Source organism: Dicentrarchus labrax, unplaced genomic scaffold, assembly GCF_905237075.1.
Source record: "Dicentrarchus labrax unplaced genomic scaffold, dlabrax2021, whole genome shotgun sequence".
Taxonomy (NCBI): Eukaryota; Metazoa; Chordata; class Actinopteri; family Moronidae; genus Dicentrarchus; species Dicentrarchus labrax.
Genome location: NW_026136705.1, coordinates 23,656,750 through 23,674,030, shown reverse-complemented (window position 1 = coordinate 23,674,030; position 17,281 = coordinate 23,656,750). Strand labels below are relative to the sequence as shown.

Genomic DNA, 17,281 nt, shown 5'->3' with positions numbered 1-17,281 from the left:
GTGTTCAATACATACATCCCAATCAAACCCCATAATGGCATTTGCTTAATTACCACTTTTCGAGCTAACCATCTTTAGTTAGCGAGGTTTCCATTTTCCAGAGCAGAAGACCCCTTGAGGCAATGTCATCTCAGAGCAAACTCATTTAGACAGCTGATAATTATGACTGGCACAGCATTTATTTCTACTCCCCTCTTTCATTATCTTTCCAGTTCCTGTCCGTTTCTCTTTCGCTCATCAACTGTGTCCATCCCTCCTCTACCTTTCTCATCTTCTCTGTTGGCAGGTATATTTTTGTTTTATTCATTTCCAAAACCCTATTCTCGGTTCTCTCTTTATTTCTCAGGTCATCACATCTACCACTTAACCTTTTCCTTTTTTTTTTAAACAACTCACCGCATACTCAAATAATCCCATATCTCCAGCATAAATGAGGTTAGTGGAGGTGATTTCAAGTGAGCCGAGCGGGGTGTGACCACAATAAAACGCTACGGGAAACCCTGCACGTTATCTTTCATATGCACACACCCACACAGCAGCAATGCCCCTGTCACCGGGCAGGTTATGCATCAGAGAGCCATATGTGCAAAGACACCATGCTGTGAGGAGGAGTGTAAAGGGACATGGAGGTCAGGCACTTCTGTTTTCAAGTGCCTTTTACAGCAGTGAGCAGACGATCACCATACTGCTCAGCTCCTTAAACTGTAAATCCAGATCTAAAGTGGACTCAAGATGACAGCTTAGTGTGAGTGAAAGTGGATCCTTTTAAGAAAAAAAGTCAAGATGATTTTGTTTTACAGAAAATGCAATCACTTCAATTAATCAACATATTACATCTACAATGATAGCTACTGCAGAACTGAATCCTAATTCATTCATACTTAATTGTATGCTGCAGCAACATTGCAGAAAATATCCTTCTTGATTATTTTTATACTGCAGATTGAAAAGAGCACACTGCAAAACAAATGTGTCTAAACAACCTATTAACCAAGCTAGGCTACAGAGAGAACATGACGTGTTGTTTTTGAATAATTACTCTTGGGACTGGGACACTGGTGCAGCAGTAAATGAGTAAACATGGAGCAAGAAGTAGGAGGTGTCGAGTGGCATCATCTTCAGGTCCCATTGACACAGTGAAGCCACAATGATGCTACTGTATGTATAAAAAAATAATTAGTTTAGCTTAATCATAGTCAGGATGCACAGCAGAAGCTTAATAGCTGAGGTCATCCTCTGTTGTCTCTGCTCTCATTAAAAGGCCCTACCATCTTTTATTTTAGCATTCTCAAGTTCTACTATTTCTTATTGGTGTGAGTATTTTATCTTTTTAATTTCTTAGAAAAATCTTGTAATAACAGTTTGAGATCAATAAGAAACAGCTGTAGGACTTGGCAATCTGCTTTCAGATTTGATATTGCCAAAGACAGAGAAGACTGTACAAAAGCGGTGTCATCCGCATAAAAAATTAACCTAGGATGTTTTAGTGATGATTAAATATAGGGGAAACAGAAGTGGTCCTGGAATAAAACATTTAAGGTTATGAAACAGGGAAAGTGGGCTACTGCCGCAGGGCCGGTACCAGTATTGGGTCCAATACACTTTACAAGCTGTAATGGTATTAAGTTCTCATATCAGTACTTGGTATAAAAAAAAAGTGATTTCGGTGCATCCTTACTAAAAATGCTTTCACACAAATACAGATAAATACGGTAACTAAGTAAATCTTCTCCTGCATAAATACGCATATATACAACAAAAAAAATACACATACACAAATTCACAACTGCCTGTTTAGACACAAACACACTTGCACATGATGAATAAACATGTATGAAGATATTGGTGGGTTCAATCACAATCACGTTCCCAGGTCCATCCCTAAAACAGAATACTACCAGCACTAGCATGCCTCTCCTCTAATGTGGGTTTTACCTCTTATAACAGGGCCACAGTACACATCTTCAGTCATCTGAGTCATCAGCCAAAACCACAGAGACCAGGGGGAATTAACAACAGCAACAAACAATAAGTGTAGCCTTTGCTATGAGACTCTTGAGAAGCTGTAAGGTTGCTGAGGCAGAGTCTGTGTGGTTTGGGAGAATCAGGGCTGATTCAGTGAACTAGAAGAGGAGGGGGGAGGGGAGGCAGGCTCTCGTGAGGATATGGGGAAAGAGACAAGAGGCCAAAGCTCATGTGGCAAAAAAGCTGTCAGTGGAGACAGAGTAAATGCTAGCAGTCCTCAGAACAGTAATCCTATACTACGACTAAGGCAAAAATGAGAAAAATGATGAAACAATGTGTCACCACACTTAATTCAGGAAGCCAATATACACACGAACTCTTTCTACACCAAGCCCACCTGATAATAGCGAACATGGAGTTGAAGTTCTTGCACTCTCTGCAGTGCAGGGCGATCTTGATGAAGTGTTTGATGGTCTTCATCCTCTTCAGGGCGTTGGGCTCCTTAAGGATCTCTGTGGCGACCCAGAAGGTCTCCTGGTTTATCACCTCCTCAAACTGTTTGAGATTACCACTTCCGATTGAGGAGTCTAGTTTAAACAAGTCATCCACGTACCTGGGAACCATTAAAATTGAAAACATTTAAATGTGTATCAACATCCTGTGCTGCTTAATATACCACCAGCAGTTTAATTTCCTAATTATTATCTGATCTGTTTTAATATCTTTTTATCTGTAAAGCATTTTATGAAGTTAGTTTTTTGAAAATTATTAAGTTATTACGGTTAAAAAAATGTTACACATCTACATACTCTGTGGACTCAATGTTCCTGAAGAGCTCAAAGTCTCTCATAGAGAGCTGGGCAGCAACCTCCATGGTGCTGAGCTGGAGCAGAGAGATCTGACTCTCTCTTAGGAGATCCTGGGCATCCTCGTCCGAACACAACGTCTCCGTCTCCATGTTGTTCTTCAAGTAGTATCTACAGTGAGGAGAATAGAAGGAAAGAGGATGAGATGCAATAGTAAGATTAGAGTTGGGGCAAGTTAAAAAAATCGTTCCTTGACATTTGAAAACCACAATCTAATGCAATGAAGATGTTAAGAAACAAAATTTCTGCTATTTTCCTATGAAGTTAAGTAAAATACTTTGAAAGTGATGTCATCTCTGTATTTTTAGAGCAGTAGCTACTAGGTCTGCAGTATCCTCAGATGCTTTAATATAGGCTGCAGAAACAGACAGGTGGGTGGACAGAATCTGGTTTTTCAGCCAGCAGTAACTTTCGACACATTAAAAAAAAACCCAGATAAATCCCTTGAATGTTCCTCTCATTCACATTTCATCTTAAAGGGGACACCTTTTCTGTCTCCAATTCAAGATTAGTTTGAGGAAAGGGAATAAATACTCTGATTGTATTGATAGATTACGGACATATTTTACCTTGGGGCAAAGAAGGGGAAAGACAGAGTGAAAGAGAAGAGCAGGGAACTCAGCAAAAATAAGGTAAGAATGATGACACGTGCATGAGTGAGAGGAAAAACAGAGCCATCTCTCTTTAGGCCTGATCTCCAACAGTTTTCTGGGAGATCTTCCAGCAGCAGGCCATCTCTCTTACCCCGTTATGTGCTTCTATGTTTATAAATCTAAAACACCCACACCCCACCTCTACTCTAATGGAGCTGTAATGTGGTCATCTAGGAATGCAGCGCCGTAGTGCACTGTAGACCTACAGCCCTCAGGGGCAAAGTATTGGCATGGTTGTGCCTCGAAATGGCTCTCTGTTACACTGTCAGAAGAGCTGGAGAGAAGAGCAACTAAAGAGAGGAGATGTGAGGATGTGAGGTGAGAAGATCAAGCTGAATTTTATGTGTAGGATAAAGCACAATACATTTTTTACATTTGAGAGCTTAAAAAACACCCGAAATATATATATATATATATATATATATATATATATATTTTTTTTTTTTTTAAATAGATTATAGATTTAGATTTGAGACTTGAGATTTGATTTGAGGTCTTTCTAAAAACATGTAAAGACACTTAACTAGGATATGTTGAGAAGAACGGAGAAGAAAGAGAGGAGAGAAGAGAGCAGGAAAGAATTGGAGAGGAGAGGAGAATAAAGAAGACGAGAGGAGAGAAGAAGCGGAAGAAGGAGATGAGAGTGGGTAATCATTTAATGGTCCAATTTTCTCATGTAAATTAAAATGATATCAATAACCTGTCTCATTAAACAAAAAAATTTAAATAAACACTATCTTCTGGATATGTAGAGGAAACTAAATTAATAATGGACAAAGTGGTGCTAAATAGAACTGGGCGAGGGGAAGCTTCTGGAACCAAGCCAGTGTAAATGGCCACTGGTTGTTTTTATATATTTTGGCGGTGTGAACAAGGCTTGCTATTGGCTCGGCCTTTCCCCCCGTTACACCTTCTGTCAATCATCAGCTGCAGACAGAGAGCAACAGAAGAGGTGGGATACAGAGAAAGAGAAGCATATCTTTGGTTACTGCTCCTAAAAAAATACTGCAAACTCTACTGTATACATACTATTGTATATACATCCTGCTGACACTGCGCCAAGTATATGTATACATGTAAAAAAGATGACAAACATGACAGTGGATTGTCAATGAGTCCGTAATATACCATACCACTACCATAGGATACATATAAAAAAACAGCAGAGTAAAAGGTACATTATTAGAGAGAGAAGCTATCTATAGATAGTTGCATGTTCATACCATACAACAGTTAAACCAATCCTTTTTACTACCAATATCTCACAGTAAGACATTTTTTTCCTATGCAGCTCAGCCATCCATCAAAAAACGAAGGGAAGGTGTGGACCATGAGTGTCCTCTAGATGAGTGAGTGTGTCTGTCTATACAGGTTTGAGACTTTTTGTGTGTAGATGCATGCATATAGAATCCATAAATACAAATATGTATGCTTGTGTAAACACAGTATTGTGCGTATAGTATTTTGCACAAATCTTATTTGCGTGTCTATACTAGATAGATGCATGACTTGTATAGGAAGGTGACTGCCTGTATCTATATCTTTCTGCGTGTCCGTGTGTGCATGCAAGTATGTGTATGAATAATTCCAGACATGCCATGCTGTCTGCTGAGGCCTCCGCCCCTGACAGAGGATGAAATATTCATGCTAACCTAGTTGGGAGGGGACTGATGAGGGACCACAGGAGACCAGGAGAGAGGGAGAAAAGTGTGAAAAACTGACGGAGGAGCCGTTTTAAAGCAGACTTTATGGCTGCACTCCAATTATCCTTCATGTCCTACAAACTTTCATCATAAAAAGGGAATGTGTCTGGCATCATGAAGACGTGTGATGTGCCACAAACTAAAAAAAAACAAACAAACATACTGGCAATGGTGTTTTTTGGTGCAAAGGAAACACACACACATCACATGCAATTCACTGTGTGCTGTAAACTGTTGTTTTTGTTTTGTTTTTTTTAAATGGGACAAACTGCAGCTTGTCTTCTGTTTCAAGTAACAAATAAAAATGTTTCCCAGCCCGTTTATGGGGCAACACCACTTGATTTATTCATTCCACTGAACTAGGACAGTGGTTCTGAATCCTGTTCGTCTGCACCTGGAGCCCTGCTGGTTTTGAACTGATTTACACCTCAAGAATGCTAAGTGAATTAACAACTCCACAGAATAGTATCGGCTCCACCATCTGCATGTTTAAGTGTCCTTGGGCAAGATACTGAACCCCAAATTGCTCCCGATGCTGTGCCATCAGTGTGTGAGTGTGTGCGAATGGGATTAATTAGTTTCTAATGAGCAGTTGCACCTTGCTGGGCAGCCTCTGCCATCAGTGGGTGAATGTGTGTGAATGGGTGAATGTGACATGTAGTGTAAAGCGCTTTGTGTGGTCGGAAGACTAAAAAAGGCGCTATATATAGATGCAGTCCATTTACAATTTACCGTTTACCCTGTATCCCTGGAAAAGGATTGAGAACCACTCCTCTAGGAGAATTTTAATCAATATATATGCAATGTACATGATCAACATTCTAGAAGAGCTAAGCTCAAGCTGTTGTATGAGTATGAAGTCTGACCCACTGTGTTAGTCGTGATTTGGGAAAAATGTGGTATTGGATTAAATTCTTCTTCAGTACAGGGCAAGAAATCTATTTACAGAATAAAGCTCAAAGTAGCTGCACAAAATACTGAGCACTGTGTGGTCCTGTGTTAGTTGACTCAACCCAGAAATAATTTTAAAAAGAACAGGAAGGAAGGAAGGAAGGAAAATCTCCTATGTCCCAGGATTGTGGGCTTTGAATCCAAGCACAGTGGGTCATGACTTCAGTCATTCAAGCCTTCAACTAGCCATAGGTCTATATAAATTCTCAAATTCTCTGCTCCACTTCCACTTCTTTTTGTCCAAGATTCCCACTGTGGTAAATAAGTCCATGCCTTTTTCCAGGACCAATATGCTTCCCTGACCATGAAATATTGTTGCTTCCTGGTTTATTAATTCTTGTGTGCTGCTTTGTGAACCTTAAGCTTCAGACAGAATCACTCTAATGCTCACCACATTCAGGCCAAGGCATGACACCAGTGTCATTCTTGTGTTTCTTACCTGCCGTTGAGCTGAATCCGATCAGCCAGTTTAGAGAGCTGGTCGGGCAGACGGCGCTGTTTTATGACTCCCTCTGGGCTAACTGATACCTCGCAAAGGGAGTAGGTCTCGGGTGCTGCGATGAGTCCGAACTCATTGACAGTGTGGGCGACCACATCCTTAGCGGTAGTGTCCTTACTGATGATGATGTAGCAGCTCTGCTGGTCTGCCTTGAACACCCGAATCACCTGGTCTGGGATGTCTGAAAATGGAAGAGTAAGAAAAGAGGAGTGCTGTCAGTGACTAATTACTGTGATGGTTACAGTATGTGGAGGCCAATACTATAAGAAATGCCGATAATGCAGTAAAACTAAATGTAATAAAGTCTTCAATATAATAAACAGTGATCTAAGTGCAGCTTTGCAAGTTTTGGCATTTATCTTTCTCTTGAGTAATGTACCAATAATGTGAACATTATGAAATGAGGGCAGGAATGCTATAAGGTTATGGTTTCTATATTTTATTTTCATTACATTATTGAGTGTTTCGGGTGACAAGACCTACATCGTCTACTCTAAACAGATTTGCTGAGCTGACAACTCTCCTGCCAAAACGTCTTTGGTGTAAAACCAAATGGGCAAAGGGTCAAATACACAACAGTTTCTGCCGTTATAATAACCTACAATGAATATTTAACAATGGCATTTCTGCATTATCCTACTGTTGAGCCAAATCACAACACTGTTTCATCTTCTTTCCAGCATGGCTGTTATATACATTTCCAATGGACTTGCTTGAAGTTACTACACATGGCTGCAAGGATACGCTTACATTTAGTTTAATAACATTATTCACACTTTTTATGTTAGAGGCAGCTATGTTATAGGTCTCTGGTATAGGTGGATACATAAATGTTCACAAAAACAAACAGGCTGTACTGTTTCTAACACTGCATCAAAAACAAATGTTGTTAATGACTTAGGGAGATATGGGTACACATGACATGATCAAAGACATCACAGGTCTTTTTTCACAGTAAACATGTACACTACAGGCGTTTTGAGCCTCACACAAGGCTAAAGCAAGATAAAGAAACAAGGACACATGCAGCTAGAAAGGACAAAGTGCCAAGAGCTGGGTGACAATGGTAGACGCAGCAGAAACCACACACGTTACATGCAATTATGTTCTCAGTGACAATCCACGCATTATCATCTCTCATTTTCTTTTAGTTATCTGACCTGGACATACTTGTTTCTAATAATTACATTTAAATTAGAAGTTAAAATCTATTCATGTCATCTTTTCCACATAAAATTATAGGTAAACCTATTTTGAAGTAAAACAAAAGCTATGAACCTTACATCAGAAAAAAGAAAAATCAAAACACACTTTCATCATTCAATAATTAATCATTTAAACTTAAATCATTTACTGAGCCACATTATGTTAAGTGCCATTTAAAAGCTAGGAATGCAAAATTGAATTATTCATTTGAATAACAAACAATAAAACAGCATCATGTCCCAACATTACTTTGTTTTCTCATGTCAGGTGACATAAAGTGTTATTGTTTACTTGATTTAAGACAATATTCAAAAGTAAGAGGCCAAAATAAAAGCTACAGTTTCCTGGGGCAGCTGATGCTGGAGCAGCTGCACGTGACTCACACGATGTGTGTTAAATAATAGAAATGTTCCCCCTGAGTGAAATACTGCATTAAAGATCCCTGTGTTTGAGTAAGGAAGAGGGTACGGCCCATTAGCCACAGGCAGCCAAAGAGCTCAATCACATAAACTGAGAATGGAGGGAGATCACGAAGAGATAATCTAGAAAAAAGGTGAAAGGTCTATTTGACTGATGAGTTTGTTCAAAAGCACGAACATGCGCGCACACACACACACCTGCTACCTCCTGTTTACCAAGCAGAAAAGGGTTAAGTGTGCTCAGACACAAAGTCATTACCTTCACCTTTATTAGCAAACAGATCTCTGAATTGTCTGTGACTGTGTGTGTGTGTGTGTGTGTGTGTGTGTGTGTGTGTGTGTGTGTGTGTGTGTGTTTAGATGACAATAGCTGGGGCAGCTTTATTATCATCATCATTATAGCAGCAGGAGCAGCAGCACAATAAGCAGAAGCAAATTGCTGAAGGTAAAGCCAATAACAATAACGTTAAGAGTGAATGCTGATAATCAATCACCTCTGCTTGTTTAAAGAGCCTGTTGGTGTGTTTGACTGTGTGTGCATGATTCATTGTACTTTCAATATCTGTGATATATAAATTAGGATTTTCTTTAGGTAAGTAGCATCAGTCTGGATGTATCTGTGTGTATACACATTGCTATTGCTTTCTGTTTCTTTTCTGCATTCTATTTTTACAGGAATGTATTCATGCATTCTCTTTTTTCTATTCATATACATGCACCCACATGTTTTTTTTCTATTCTGTATTTCCTACTGGTCGACTCTTTACATATACTGTACATTTATATGTGTACCTTGAATGCATATTTTTAGTATTTCACCAACTTATTTCTTGATTTAAATGCAAGCATCCAGAGGTTTTCCCAATTTGTATATAATGTGTGACTTTTACTTCTGGAATGTGTACATATTCATGTTTTAATGTTTGAGGCCAGTCTTGGTGATGGATGACCTCTCTATTGACTGTGAGCTTATTGATTTAAATCACATGACATACACTTTTATCCAGAAGAAGACAATATATGTGCAGAAACATTTATTCTTAGAATCAGAAAATTCAAAAATGGCATCATAGGACTATGTTTGTGGCTCCCTCCATGTTTCCTGTGTTGCTGCTGTAGCAGAGCTCCTCTCTGTTTATGTGCAGCAGGGTGTTGAGGGTGGGCTGAGTGGAAGCTAAATGCTTTGTGTCTCATTAGCTGTGATTTGTGATTAGAGTGTGGGAAGCTCTCGGCTAAATAGCTGGCTATCATATCCGGGGCACTTAATCATATTTAAACCTCTGGACTAGCTGCGACCCGACCTGCACACAGGAGGACAATCGTTGCCTGTCCAGCCAAACATCCAATCAATTATCATCTTTAATAAGGTATCATTCATTTTCCTCAACACTAGAGAATTTATTCATGGACTGAAGCCAAAGAGGATTTCTACGCGGGAAATCTTCTTGGGTTTTTGCAACCACAGCACTATGAGAGGCTACACACTTTCCACAAGCCTCAGTCTCCTCCTCACTCTTCTTTCTACTGTTTGCCAGAGCCTTTCCCAGTCACTCTATCATACAGTTGGAAGACAGAAATCACACGAGAAAGCACAGAGAGCAAAAGATAGCAGGGCATGATGGCTTGGGGCTCTGAAAGAAGAGTGGAGTAGAGTGGCTGGGGTTAAACACCATGGCTCTAATTAATAAATAGAAACGAAAAGAAATGTCTCAAGTATGACATACTTGTTGGGAAATGATGTTAAAGGCTGGTGTTACTTTGGTATTTTCATTATTATCACCAATACCTCTAAAGAGACGCAAACCACCAATTAATCTATCCTACTGACTCAAGTATTGTCTCTCTAACCAAAGCTTGACACTACTTGTGATGTGATAAAAGTGAGTTTTTGTCTAAAAACTATTTAGAAAAACACAATAATATGTGCTTCCTTTTTTCTGTCTCAGTGGCTGGAGGGACGTATAAATGCTGTGTTTGGTCAACAGTAACCTGCAGGCTCTTGTACCTGAAGCAGGGGAATGAGAGACAAAGTAAAAAAAACACTTGAGCTGTAGCTTATCATGTGTTGTCTGGACCGAAGTGACATTTGCAGGTATGTGTGCATGCCGTTCAATGCGCTGCAGCTGAGCATGTAGCCTGCAAACTGATATTAGCGGTGTGCTTTTCCCCGGTGAATGTTTGTTTGGTTGCTCGTTCACCAAGTTAATGTGTCCTTACTCTGATACTCATAGTTTCACAAGGATAGATAACAAGTGGGAGAAGTATAAAATACAATACAAGGCCCAAACCCAGAGCCTGAAGGATGCAGTTCATGGATGCAGAGATGCAAGGATGGAAGGTGGAAAATAAGTTAATGGATTAAAGAAAGAAAAAGTCAAGATGGAGGGGACATTTGGGAGGAATATTTACTGAAGCACAATCAAACAGTGGCATTGAAGTTATGTATACTTACAGTACAGTCCCAGGGCTTGGCAAGCAGAGAGGAAAAAGAGAAAACACAGTGAATATGAGAGGAAGAGAGAGTGTGAGAGTGCACAAAGAGATTTAGAGGTTGGAAACATCATGACAGAAGGGAAAAAGGAGGGAACACCAGTGGAGTTTCTAGTGTAGCCTTAATCTGTTCATGTGAGACCAGAAGGGGCCGAGTATGACTCATCATGTCGACACTAGAACATCTGTTTAAAATCACAGCAAGAGAGACGCAGGAGGAGAGGGAGAGGACAAGAGGGACAGAAGCAGAGGAAAATAAGAGAGACAAAAGACAATGAAGGATCTGAGAGTATAACTTCACCCAGAGCCAAACATATGCTTGCTTGTCTTTGATTTATATGTTTATTCTAACACATTCTTTTTTCTCTTTTGTAGGTTTGCACTTTAAGCATTTTATAACCTATGTTTTAAAAAGAAACTATTTTAATTACTCGCTTTTACTAATACTGTATAATAAAGTAAGACTAGGTCCAGAACCCTTCATTTAACCAGGAAGTTTACTAAAGCCTCTTTAAGAATAAAAATCCTAACTAGGATAAGCAGCGATAACAAGCAGTTACAGGCAACATGAGACATGCCTATGAAATCAGATTACATGTGATTATAAAATCTAAATGATTTCCTCCTAAAAAAAACCTGTGTGGCACCTTAAAACGACCCACGAGCTGCCTAAAACCATAAATAAAATGACTATGACCAATCAAACTAACAAATTAAACAACATTTTCAAATACCCCAAAGCCATGTTGCTCATACTTCCAGTATGGACAGTAGAAACATGATATTGGATGCATCAGCTATGCTAATGTAATTACAGGTAGGACTTTGTAGGTATTACACGCCCTGCAGAGCATCTGGAACAGGGTTGAGTTTGAGTGGGCTGTTCTCCCCTCTACTATTAAATCTAATGGGAGGCCAGAGGACTTAAGGAAACTTGATCTAATAGCGGATGATTAATGAGGCCCAGTCAGTGTGTGTGTTTGTACTCTAATACAACACAACCACATGTGATATATAGGTCTACAAACTAGGGATCTACGTGCAGCTGTGTGTGTGTGTGTGTGTGTGTGTGTGTGTGTGTGTGTGTGTGTGTCTGTCTGAGTGTGTGCAGCTCATTGACAAATGGCCGGTGGAATAAATCAGGACCATATTCACTCTCTCACACTCTTTCACCTTTCCACTTTCTTTTTCTTGTTCTCTCCTCTCTCAGTATTTCAATCTCATACATGCACAGTATACACAGGAGTGATCCATGTTGGTTAAAATAACTATGACTGCCAAAACCTGTCTAACAGGAAAAGGTATAAATAAGTCTTATAGTCCAGGAGGTTAATTCATGTCAGACGGACAAAATTCTACAACATCTCTCTGGCACTTCAAAAAGAAAGACCTCAGGTGTGTGTGTGTGTGTGTGTGTGTGTGTGTGTATACAGCAATGCTAGGAGCCTTTAGTTGCCTGCTTTGAGTGAGTGAATGCCTCTTCCTGTGTCAGCACAAGTGAGCGTAAGTGTTTTTGAGGAGTTTGCTTGAATTTCAAGGAGAGAGAAAGATAAAAGAGAGAAGTTTGTGTTCGAGAAAAACAAATACACACATCACTACACTTCTCATATGGCTGCTTTATGTGATTAAGGGTGCTAGCATCTCTGAGCATTGGAGTCCTTCACTCCACAAGTGGCTTTCACTGTTCAATGAGGCAGAGGTTTCAAGTCAAGTGTGACAAACAGCCCCAGGAAAGAAGAAGTGAATTGTTTGACTGAGACACCTGAAATAAGGCCACGAACAACTGTAAATCAGTGGAATGAAAGCTTTGCTTCCCTGACACAAAGTGCTTCCACTTGTTTAGCGAACAAGTATGAATAAAAATAGGATTTTTGGATGCTTTTAGGAATTCAGGTTTTGTCTTATATATATCCACAAATTTGCTTTGGTTCAATCTTTTGTTTCACGTTTGAGTTTTATTCACTTTGAGAAATAAGTTTCAGGCTGTTGTTTTTGTCAAGTGTTGTGTTCAAAAAGTTTAATCAACTAACCATCAAATGTATTAACTAAGAAAGATGCAAAGAAAGAAACAGGACAAGAGTTAACATGCTGTCAAGTGACTCACTGAAAAGGAAGACAGTAGAAAATGTGTCCCATTACAGTACTACTCACGAACTCTCTGCACTTTTTGAATGTGAAGTGCACAAAGAAGTCAGTAAGATTTTTTTATTAGCGCAACACATTATTAGCCAATCGGTGTATTATGGAACATAATAATGAAAACATTTCTTCATTTCTTCATTTCTTGACATTCTTGTCAATATTTTTTTCTTACCTGCGGGGTTGGAGAAGTCGAGGACGCTGGTGGCTGGCTGCAGCAGGTCAGGGCTGCTTGACGAAAGGTTGCCGGGTATAGGCATAATGGCCACGCTGTGACGACACTGTTTGGTACCCACAATGCTGTCGTCCTGAGACTGACCCATGCCACCATCACTGCAAAGGGAAAGCAAGGACGGTATGGAGGGACAAGAAAGAGAATGGGGTGCAGGTTGGGTGGTGGTATTAAAAGAAAAAGGGTTGGATACGAGAGAAAGAAAAAGAGAAACAGGAAAATTAGTTTTCCTCCAGTAAAGACTAAAAATTAATTTTATAACTTTATTTTGCAGTAGTAGACATTTTTTTAAAAAAACTGCCCGAGTGCTTTTCCCTTCATTTTGAGAACATAGAAAAATCACAACTCGTTTTGATTTAATCAAAATGTCTACTCTTGCAGAATGACACCACAAAATATCAACATCACTATATTTGTCTTTTAATATGCAGCAGTGACACATCTGAAATTCATCCATGAGGCGGTTTCATGAATGGTGGGAACTGATAAGGTGCACTGACAGATAGACCGACACACAAGTTCACCAAACACACACACGGCACGAGACAATGATACACAAGGTATACACAAGCTAACAGAGACAAAAACGAGCATTGCAAACATCAGAGCACAAATAAATGAGAAGTAATTTATTTTTTTTAGGATTTTAGATCATTCAGATGTTTTTCCATGACTTTGCAGGTGTTTTTCGTTGCACATTTATACATTATATCCCTGCTCTTAGCTTGTGTCTATTTGTCTTTCACCATCTAGCCCTCTGTTCTCTTTGTGTGTGTCCAGCAGTCGGCCACATTATGCGGCTAAACTGGATTTGAAAGACAGCGCTTAGGGATATGCAAACATCAACCTTTACATTAATGGCCTCGTTAGACTGCATCATCGGATCTGAATACATATGATGGAAATGGCAACTCTTCTGAGACAAACCCTAAACAGACAGGTTGGGTATTGTGATTTTGAATAGCCCTGCCTCAAGTGATAAATGTGGGTTCCTGAAGGCTGGATAACTAACAGTTGTGGTGGCTTTCAACTCAACCAGGGTTTCTGCAGGGTGCACTAATATAAGTTAAATTTAAGACTTTTACTGCAGTCTGACTGCAGTTTAATATCTGTTTCACAGTCATACTGGTGAAGAATGAAAGTATGATGAAAAGCCATTAGAGATGTTATGACCTGGAATTATTTATTACATCATAGTTTTTGACTACTTCCCAGCAGTATGCAACAATAATTTTTTAATAATATAATTAATCAAATTAGTGTAACCGGGAACCAGATAAGCAGCATGAAATGGAAAATGGATTAACCAATTTAAAATGATTCATTCTTTCAAGTTTTTTGCTTAAACTGACACTGACAGGTCTGATGGTGCTGGCTGAAACATAGAAACATGCTGAAATCGGACACAGAAACATTTTATAACTAACATTATCAGGCTTTTTTATACCCTCTAAGGCTTTTTTGTTTTGACTGTTTTTAAGACTTGAAAACCTGCAGATACTTTGTTAATCTAAGACTTTTAAGATGTTTAGCTGTATCTAGAATATATAGAATTGCACTTCAGACTGAAAATAACAAACTATAAATACTATAAGAACAGACTAAAAGAAGATGGAAGCAATGTGATTGATATCGACACTTGACTGTTATACTGATTTATTGATGTTAAATAGACATTGAGTGACAGTAACTGCATGTCTGAGACAGAGAGTTCATCTCATCCTGCCTGCATACTAACTGTAGCTTCCCTCTAGCTGTGTATGTCTGTACAGTATGTACTGCACATGGTGCAGTAATGCAGGGCTTCCACTAACACAACCCAGTGCTGCTGGCAAAGCCTCTGTAATCTTTGAGTCACTAGTCGATAGGTACTGCACCGACAAGATGGAAGAGAGAGGGGCAGAGAAAAAGAAGAAAAAGTAGATAAGACAATAAAAACAGACATGGGCAGATAGAGAATAGGGGAGAAAAAGAAAGAGAATAGGTTGATTAAATAACTTGGAGGGTGGTGAAAAAAAGACAAAGGAGATTTGGAAAGAGGATAATGGTGAAATTGAGACAGATAAGGATAGCATGGGGCTCAAATAAGACTAGATTGATATTGTTAGCTCTAATAATTGAATAATAATACAAGTCTAATATTATTCACCCTTCGACTAATGAAGGTCAAGACAGACTTAACTATACCTGATAACTACAAGCAAATATAGCAGTACTGTATTTTGGTTTGAGAATCGTATGTACAGTTTTTTTTTCAGATTTTTCAGTTCACTGAAAATGCAAGAGCTTACTAAATATGTCTTAGACCAGCATTAAAGCTAATTTATCACGCTTCTAAGTTTTTATATATTCTGGTATTAAACTGATTCACTTAAGATTCCAGGTGCGCTGACTGTTAAACATCAAGAAACCAAAACCATCTGTAGCCAGTAACACTGTAATAAACCAAAGCTTGCTTGATATTTTCTGCAAAATCCCTGAAAAATAGACTCCAGGAAGTGGTGGTGAACACAAATTTAATTGGAGGGTTTGAATGTGAAAACAAAGCGAAAGAACACCTTGAGTCTGCAGGAAAGTAGGACTCATATGTTAAAGGAATAAGCATGAAATCTATAAATGCAGTCCTAGAGTAATGTTGCTGAAGGTCAGTGGTGCTGGTGAGTGTGTGCGTGTGTGTGTGTGTGTGTGTGTGTGTGTGTGTGTGTGGCTGCCTGCTGTGTGCAGGTCTGCAGATGGATACTGAATCAAATGGTTAGAGGATGGGGAGTTACACAAGAGGTCTTACCCAAACAGGCCCCTGAAGCAGTGGAGACAAACGGAAAGAGAGACAACATTGAAAAGCGTGAAAAAGAAAAGGAAAAAAAAAAAACATCAGCAGAGCTCTGCTGAAGTGAATCAACAATACAAGTGCAGCAAAGTGACAAGGCCTATCTTTTCTAACATATACACTTATAACAGCACAAACACACATGAAGGCTGACAGAATAGATAATAGCCAAAGCTCGGACACACTGACAGGTTTGCTGAAATAAATAAGCAGAAAAAATGTCAGGAGCAGTTTCATAACGCCAGCACAGACTCATACACAGCACATGACAGGAAATTGCAGGATTTGTGAGGAAATCCAACTTGACTATTTGACCTCATTCACAAAACAATACTCGTGAGATGATCTATAGCAGGACGCACATAAGTATAATGTTTTCAGAAAAAAAACATAAATGAACAGAATTATTAACTGCAAGTTGTACCACATAAAACATGCAAGTACAGAAATAAAGCTTTATCACTTGTACCTTTCTCTTCTACAGGCAGACAAAATGTATTTCATCTTGGAGAGCAAATTATGTTACAGTTAAAATAGCAGACAAACTGTACTTTTATCAAGTACAAAAAGTGCTGGTAACTTATGAAGGCTAAAAAGACCAAAATGTCATGATTCTGTTCTTACATTTTCAATTTTTTTGGTTTTGAGAGACTGTAACACCTTCCTGTATTATATCAGCCCTTTTTTGTGGCCTGCACCTCTTCAAAATGTTGGGACAATGTACTGTAAACAATACTGATGTTTAAAAATCTTCACATTGAAATTTAAAAGAAAAATAATAATAATTTTCATGGTTGTCTGTGCCACAACTGAACAGCACGCCTACCAAACAGCTCATAAAAATGAAGATGTCCCGGTGTTGCCTTTTGATAACAAGACAAAACCCTAAACATATCCCTTATGGGTTCATACAAGTTTAGGTTATGGGAAGCTCCAGGTTTATGGGTTGTTAAGCTATTAAGCTTAATTTCTACTGAATAGAATGGCTCGGCTGGACTCGACTTAACTCACTTTAGGTACCACATAAATTCTTGATTTTGTTTTCCAATGCAGATAGTTTCCTCTCAATGTAGGAGGGACTCTTGGCTGATCGCCATAGCGATATAGCATGAAACTGCTGTGACATCATCTTTAATGTGACACAAATACAGGAGGATGCCGGATATCGCATGTGACTTGACTGATTCTAATGACAATTGCATCTGACCAATCAGTGGTCTGCATTGTTTTAACTCCACTTTTCAGTATTGGCTCACTTCAACTGGGGTGATACCAAGAAATGACCAGGTACTATACACAACTTTTGCCAATGTGTTTGTGAATATAGACAG

At 39.0% G+C, this 17,281-nt stretch overlaps 1 protein-coding gene across 8 annotated transcripts in view; it reads right to left on the bottom strand.

Moving 5' to 3' along the window:
* LOC127363751 (rap guanine nucleotide exchange factor 6) overlaps positions 1–17,281 on the bottom strand; it is a 147,997-nt gene that overhangs the window by 17,308 nt on the left and 113,408 nt on the right. For 7 of the 8 annotated variants that reach the window (XM_051400602.1, XM_051400604.1, XM_051400598.1 and 4 more), the window contains 5 exons: positions 13,067–13,224; positions 10,715–10,729; positions 6,578–6,818; positions 2,775–2,942; positions 2,363–2,578 (listed from right to left, as the gene is read on the bottom strand). In XM_051400602.1, the coding sequence (XP_051256562.1) occupies positions 2,363–2,578; positions 2,775–2,942; positions 6,578–6,818; positions 10,715–10,729; positions 13,067–13,224 (798 nt within the window). The remainder of the gene's footprint in view (positions 1–2,362; positions 2,579–2,774; positions 2,943–6,577; positions 6,819–10,714; positions 10,730–13,066; positions 13,225–17,281) is intronic. The other variant, XM_051400600.1, reaches the window with a different exon arrangement.